The sequence below is a fragment of the Solanum pennellii genome, chromosome 9, assembly GCF_001406875.1.
Source record: "Solanum pennellii chromosome 9, SPENNV200".
NCBI lineage: Eukaryota > Viridiplantae > Streptophyta > Magnoliopsida > Solanales > Solanaceae > Solanum > Solanum pennellii.
Window position 1 is genome coordinate 83,083,398 of NC_028645.1, and position 7,469 is coordinate 83,090,866.

Genomic DNA, 7,469 nt, shown 5'->3' on the forward strand with positions numbered 1-7,469 from the left:
ACAATTTTTTCCTTAATTGTCTCATTCACTTATACTTTTTTACTTTTTTTTAAAAAAAAATATTTGAATTTGAAATACCACTAAAATATTATTGGGACTTCTTTTATATTTGTCCCTTTTTATTGAATATGCACAAATGCGCACTTAAATTTATATAAAATTTTGTTTAGTAGTTGATTAAATGAGTTATGCATGTAAAAATTTGTACTAAGTAATATCATATTTGATAACTGATATAGAAACGTGTCGCTGAAATAAATGTGATTTCACTTGAATAGAAGAGCTTTACATATACTACAATTCAGTGTGACATACACAGTAAAACCACATGTTTCTTCGTTTTGCATTCCAAAAAAAAGGAAGAAGATTCTTCTCCATTACTAAAAATCAATAAATTACACAGTTCAATCTCTTACAATGTTCTATGGCATTGTAGGTTAATCAAAGAGACACTATATTCACTATACATTGAAAAACTTGATTCAATTTTTTAAAGTAAGCTTAGTGCAACATAAAATATAACCACTATACAATGGAAAATTTGGTTACATAAATTAAACAAAAATTTGTATAGAAGCTACTGCTATCGAAGATCGATGCTCCATGGATCCTATAATAGTACACATTCTACTACATCCATCTTCCCATCTTCATTGCCATCATTTTCCTCTTCTTGTGTGCTTTATGCTTTTCTGATATCCTCAGCTTTCTCTTGGCATTTCTCATTGGATTGACGACAGCAATGACCTTCTCTTCTTGTTTCCTCTTATCCCTCTTCGATTTGATATTCTTCCTTATATGACTGTAGATTTGGACAAAAATATGTGTTCCTATAACATTGCTTATGCGCCCCCGCACTCCTTCAGCCAGTTGTTTCACGTCGTCTGTGGAGATGATGTAAACATAATCATCAAATATAATAAGGACGACAAAGTTTAATCACTCGGAAGCCAAAGAGGAAGTGAAGAACATTTGTAAATAAGATAGTATGGACAGCCACTTGAAACAGCAAGTTTGCAAGAGATTGAATGAGACCATACCTGATATAACTTTTCCGGCAAATCCTTCACAAACTTTGTACAGGGGCAACAACATATGATATGCAAAGCTTTGGCAATCAACCTCACCTTCAGGGGACAACAATCTACTCTGATCTATAAGCTTTGGTGAAACTGATTTGAAACAATTGAAGATAATTCTCATCTGCAAAAGAATGTGCACATTCCACAGCATGAGAACAGGCACTCCTAGAGCACTATATATGAAAGAGTAAGGCCGAAAATATTTTATTAGGAAAAACAGCGAGAAAGTAAATTACATAGCAATGACTAGGCTATGAATTTTTTTGCAAGTTGAGCAAACAGAGATACCCTTATATAATTACCCACCTGCATATCCTCCACATGAAGGGAAATCTTTCCCATTGTCTTAAGCAAATAAGAAATGACCAAGTAGCGCTGGCCTTCATCTTCTTGATCACTAAGGTCAGACAAAAGAGACAAATAGATGTTTTTCCCTTTCCTTGAATCAAGCTGTTGAAAAGCCTTAAGTAGAAGACCCTGCTCGTCATGTTCAATGGTGGACCAGAACTTATCTTTACATTCATTTTTTCCTAAGAATGAATGCAGAGAGCAAATTGAAAATACAAGATTTTGAGTAATGAGATCACTGGCAGCATCATCAGTCTGCAGCACCTTCAGTTGACAACAAAGAGAAGTAGCTACAAAGAAAAGTCTACTTGGCCTCATCAAAAAGTAAGTTCCTTGTGGCAGTTCAAGGTTTTCTTTACAAGCCTCAGTCACAGTGGCAAAGTAGCAAGCCACAAGACGGTTTGATATGTTGCGCAACCACAGATGCGGATGCAAAAGCAACTCACAGATTGCTTCCCACAGATCCTATGAGATGTCAGTAAAAATAATAGTCAGAAAACAAATATGAATTTATCCACAGAATAGGACAAGTTATTGGCAATCTGGAAATGGGAGTGTGGTAAGCTGTGGAGCATACTTTCCCAGTACAACAATAATATACCTACTGAAATCCCACTAAGTGGGGTCAGGGGAGAGTAGAGTGTACGCAGTCCTTACCACTACCTCGTGGAGGTAGAGAGGCTGTTTCCGAAAAATCTTCGGCTCAAGTGCATCAAACCAAAGTAAAAGTATCCTCTTCAAATTTAAGCCCAGTATACAATTCAAACTCTAAGCACTTGATTTTCAAATACTTCTTAACTTTACACCTAGTCTGTAGTTGCAATCTATCTTTTGGCATGCTGCCTAAGTTTGAGGATCAAAGCAATTTCACTGAAGTGGTTTTAGCCACACCAAAAAGTAATTCATTTCTTAAATCTACCAAAAAGCAAAATGAGGTCCAGTGGTTTTCACATAAGTCCCCTCGTACATATGCTAAGTTGGACATATTATGGATGCTTGGTTTTAGCTCTCCTATATTTTAAGACCATAGCTAAAATAATGAAACACAGCAGCACTAGCACTAATGAAATAAAGGATAGAGAGAAAATATAGTAATTTTTTTCATTCTACAGAGACTAATATCCATTCTATAGAAGATAGATATAGAAGATATTTTATCTTTTTACATTCTACAGAAACAAACATCCAATATGTACCATAGAGTATCAAAACAATGTCTCAAAAGGCACTCAACCAGTTATGAATAAGTCTGGATGGCAGGCCAAACTTATAAATGCTCATATGTTGTTGTTGTTGTCTTATTTACAGAAGTAATCAGTTAGTACCTAGTAGTAGTCACTTTAATTTCTAATATGGATTAAAAGAAAGGGATAAATACCTCAAAATCCTTTCTGAAGCACAACTTAGGAAATTGATTTAATATCTTCTCAAACAGAACCAGTGAATAATATGCTTCTTTCCAAGATGAAATTGTTGCATCATTCGGTAGATCCACTTGCTTATTTGTAAGAACTTTAACAGCAGATTGCAAGATGTTTCTCATAACAGGTAGAAGGCTATCAATATACTTTTCGAAAACATCTTTAAGTACTTCAATGAGTAACCCCAAAACCTGTGAAAGAAATGAAGAAGTCTTGAAACCTGTTTTTTCTATTTTTGACGAGGAAGGAGTTATATCTCAGATTCATGACAAAATAATGAGGTCAGTTTTTGTCCATTCTTCCGGTTATTTAATTCATAGTTCATACATAAACGAATATGAAAAAAGTGAATGACATATGGAACTTGTAATCCTTCTTCGGTATTTCCAAACATGCTCCACGATGGCATAATGTAGTTGAATAAAAGAATAGTTTGGGGTTTTCACTCGTTTACCTGTGCTGCAGCACTCCATAAATGTGGTTTATCTCCCAGATACCAGGACCGACTAAACTCAAGAATTGACTGTAGTGAACGGGGGCTGACTCGTCCAACAAGTAACTTTATGACTGTACCAGTCATTGAACGGACTCTGTTGTCACGATCATTCGCCAGACAAACCACCAAATGCAGAAAAAAGGTCTGAGATTGTTCATCTATGATGCTAATTGGGAATTTCATTATAACAGCATGAAGCATTTCAAGGATAGCTTCTCTTCCAGTTGAATGCTCATATCTGAAAAATTAAAAAACATCATTACAGAGATGTCACCATCTATAAATTTTACCAAATGAAATTATTAATTGTGCCCTTTATGTCCTTGCCTTAAGTTTGAAAGTAAGAAATCAAGATGCTGTTGAAGACGTTTCCCGGATATATGGTAGTCCAGTAAAAACTGCAGCAAAATTTGGCTGCTTTTCTTACGAATTGATTCAACTTGACTAGTCACCATCAACTCTGCAACACGGTTAACTATATCATAGATTTCTGCAACTACCAACTTCCTACTCACTATTGCTTTCAACAGTGAGAGAGCCACAAAAGAGGGATTTCTTTCAAGATCAACAAAAAGAGGAAACTGGATTAGCATATGCAGTTGATCAGTAGAAAGTGTGATCTTAGTGCTTCGCAAAAGCACAGTTAGCAACTTAATGCAAGACTCCAATAATGGGTTACTGGAAGTTACTGAACCTTGAGCAATATTCAGTAATGAATTCTTTATCTTCTCTGCCTGAGATTCAAGAGATGGCAAAGGGAGCCTCACCAGAGGAGATAAGCACCTAAGTGAGGCAGACATGACATTCTCATATTTTGAGTTTAAGCATTCACCCAATAATCTTACAAATGGATCCAGCATTGACAACAACTGCTCATCTTTCTTGTCAAATTTCATGTTCTTCATGTAATTCTGAAGCACTCCAAGAGCAAACTCGGTAATAAGATGGGAATATCGTGGATCAACGCTGATCAACTTATCTGATTTAGCAATCTGGCTGCTTACTTCATCTTTCTTTTGCTTACCTTCCATTAACGTCGATGTCTCTGCATGCCCTGGAGATTCATCTTTTATGCCATCTTTAATAAGACCATATCCAAAGATAAAGAGTTCCGTCTGGTTAACGGAAGGATTACACTGTATTCCAGCAGCTATATGAGAGAACATATTCTCAAATTTTGATTTTACTTTTGGAGTCAGCTGCTTTTGTAGATGCTTAAGAATCGGTGCAAGCAGCTTCAGAGCATGTGTTTTGAATGTGATGCTTTGGGCAATCAATTTAAGGGTATCATATGACTTCTGCTTCCTAGTCTCTTTCATCTTTGAAGCAATCTTCTCAACCTCTTTCTCCTCTGAAACATCACTAAGTATATCATTTACTGCAATGGAGAGAAGATCCTCTAAACAATAATCCAATTTTCCACTACTGGGATTTAGAAGAAACTTTGACAGTAGAAAATTGAGAGTGAATCCCAAAACATGCAATTCAAATCCTCTCTTCAGAGTGCCTCTCAAGACTTTGACAACAAATTGCAAGTACTCCAGCCCTAGTTCTTTTAAACAAGCAGCCAAAGCAGCTCTGGCTTCATCACGAACACTTTCCAAACGATTCTTAAGGAAATTCGCGATGCGGTGCATTATAGATGGAAGTTGCGAGTCCATGATGTCTCCAGGAAGTAGCTTGAGCAACTTAAGCAGAATTAGACTAATGTTTACATTGAGATTATCAGTATCAGCAGTCAACATTTTGTGTACCCTGGGAAGCATATCCTTTTGGAGACACTTTTGTATTTCCGCAAGTTCAGAAAAGCCAATGACTTTGCCGGACTCTATCAAACTAGTATTTTGAATATCTTGCATAGAATCCTTGGTAACATGATCAGAAGTAGTCTCTGAGAAATGGAACTGGTCCAAGATGGAGCTTATTAACCGCAACAACACCTTTTGTTTATCTGGTTTCAGTGTCATTTCCCGAAAGCATCTATTGAGTAATGCATAATACAATCTCCAGTCCATGAATTTAGAAATTGAGCCAACAGCTTCCAAACATGCACTTCTAATATTTTCACCCTTTCCAACTTGTCCATCAAGCAACATTTTAAAGAGAAGAGGGATAAACACCTTATTTATGAGAACCTGCACCAGAATTATTCCCAACTATTAGTACAGCTTACCAATAGAGAGCACAAATTGATGCTTAAAGAAAAGGCAAGTAACCACCTTAGACAGATTCCCGGAACTGATGACATTCTTAAAGCGTAACAAAGCCCTTGCTCGCCTATGTCTCTGAATAAACAAACATGTAATGGCATAAGGTGAGAAAGCACAGGAAGAGCTAGTCTTTGGACCATGTGTCCTTTAAGAAAAGAGAGAATAAATAGCATCATGAGAAGGTCCAAGGTACTGAAGAATCTTCCTGTTAAAGCAATAAACTAATACTTCTAATACTACTTAGCATAAATAAAATAGAGCAGTAACCTTACACCAACTTAAGATTAACTTGCAGAGTAGATATAGCATATACCAAAAAATGTATGGCACGGGAATAACTTACTTGCAAATGCACAATATTGTTGAAAAAGTCCTGCTCTGGATCTTCACTGTAAAGAACTGCAAATGATCTGAAGTCTTCCACTGTTGGAAGCTTCAGGACCATATCTCGAAGTAGATCGATCCATACCTAAAATCATAAAACCAACATTAGCAGAAATTCCAATCCATGTGAGATATATTCCCTGCCCACTACAGCCTAACAATGTCCCTCCCTCCATTACCGGGTCAGTCCTCTACAGACCAGTGGGGGAGAGGAACCTTGAGACATATAGACGAAAAAACATGTTGCATGAATAACCACTAGCAAAACAAATAACTGATTCAAGTGTTGAAGGCTGGAAAACACAAAAGGAAACAAAAGGCAAGAAAGGAAAATAGAGAAAAGTAACCATATAATTAAAGCCTTTTCAGCTCTTGTATTCCATACCTTCTGGATTGTATCTTCTTTGTTCATTGCAGTACCCATGTGCTTCAAAAAGAAGTTGCTTAGTATATGCCTAACCCAGGCTCCAGAAGATTCTTGTTCAGATTTCAACTCTCTATCGAGTATTTGACTAGAAAACTCAACAAACGAAAGCAACAATCTATATGCACTCTGTCTCAAAATAAGATCCCCGGATGACATATCATGAATAGCATGTGAGAGAATAATCAAGGCATGCTCTTCCGGGACAGTGTGGAAAAAATTTGCACTTATCTTTTCATAAGCAGCAATCACGGTATCATAATCAAGATCTCCCAACTCTACAGTAGACGTGGCATTCAATTCACGAAGAAGATTTGCCTGTATGAAATTAAGAGGTTTGACGTCAACAAACACCTAAAGCAACAAGTTCAAAAGAAAACTAGATGGTCTAGTAATACCGTAGGCTGTACAGAAGAATCATTCCCTGCGACAGCATCAAGAACATCACAAATAGAAGTACGGACATCCAAGCCAGCAGAAATTACGAGAGGAGAAACAGATTTGACGATCTTTTTACTGCTTTCACTACCCAATGGTTCTACAATATCCTTAATAATCTGTAAAGTGCCTACACAAATTTCTGCAACGAGAAAGAAACGTAATCTTAGAAAAAGAGCAAGGACATGAGACCAAACAGGTCCACCTAAACTGTCAGACAAAACTGAGAGACACTGACCAGGGTCTTTGGATCTCTTTGACAGAACCGGAAGCAAGATGTCAAGAAACTTCCTTGCAGCCAATGGTCCCTTTATGTGCTTTGATAAAAGCTTGAAGACATTGAGCTCTTTTTCCCCAGGATATTTAACAATCTTCCTGGAAAAGTGAATACATCAGTTAAGAGGAGAACTGATGCTAGTGCATCTCATATAACACTTAATTACATAAAGAGCATGCTAAGTCCACTTAGCCATATACGGTGGATGACATGTACACTCTCTCTTGTAGTTGTGGGGTGGGAGAACTATGGAAGATAAAGCTAGAAAACTACAAAGAAAAAGATCTGGTTGGACAGGAACATACTTGTGTTTTTTCTTTCCTTCTTTTTTGGGGAAGCATACTTTTGTTCTTCTCTCTGTCTCTCCCTCTCCCCCCCCCCCCCCCCCC

The 7,469-nt window shown here is 37.0% G+C and overlaps 1 protein-coding gene across 1 annotated transcript in view; it reads right to left on the reverse strand.

Moving 5' to 3' along the window:
• Positions 1–346: 346 nt before the first annotated feature.
• LOC107031028 (small subunit processome component 20 homolog) overlaps positions 347–7,469 on the reverse strand; it is a 20,108-nt gene continuing 12,985 nt past the window's right edge. Inside the window, exons 21-31 of the mRNA XM_015232220.2 lie at positions 7,042–7,178; positions 6,764–6,945; positions 6,327–6,683; positions 5,901–6,026; positions 5,567–5,632; positions 3,675–5,482; positions 3,306–3,585; positions 2,809–3,042; positions 1,389–1,895; positions 1,041–1,203; positions 347–884 (exon numbers count right to left, since the gene is read on the reverse strand). Coding sequence (XP_015087706.1) covers positions 631–884; positions 1,041–1,203; positions 1,389–1,895; positions 2,809–3,042; positions 3,306–3,585; positions 3,675–5,482; positions 5,567–5,632; positions 5,901–6,026; positions 6,327–6,683; positions 6,764–6,945; positions 7,042–7,178 — 4,114 coding nt within the window. The 3' untranslated portion in view covers positions 347–630. The remainder of the gene's footprint in view (positions 885–1,040; positions 1,204–1,388; positions 1,896–2,808; positions 3,043–3,305; positions 3,586–3,674; positions 5,483–5,566; positions 5,633–5,900; positions 6,027–6,326; positions 6,684–6,763; positions 6,946–7,041; positions 7,179–7,469) is intronic.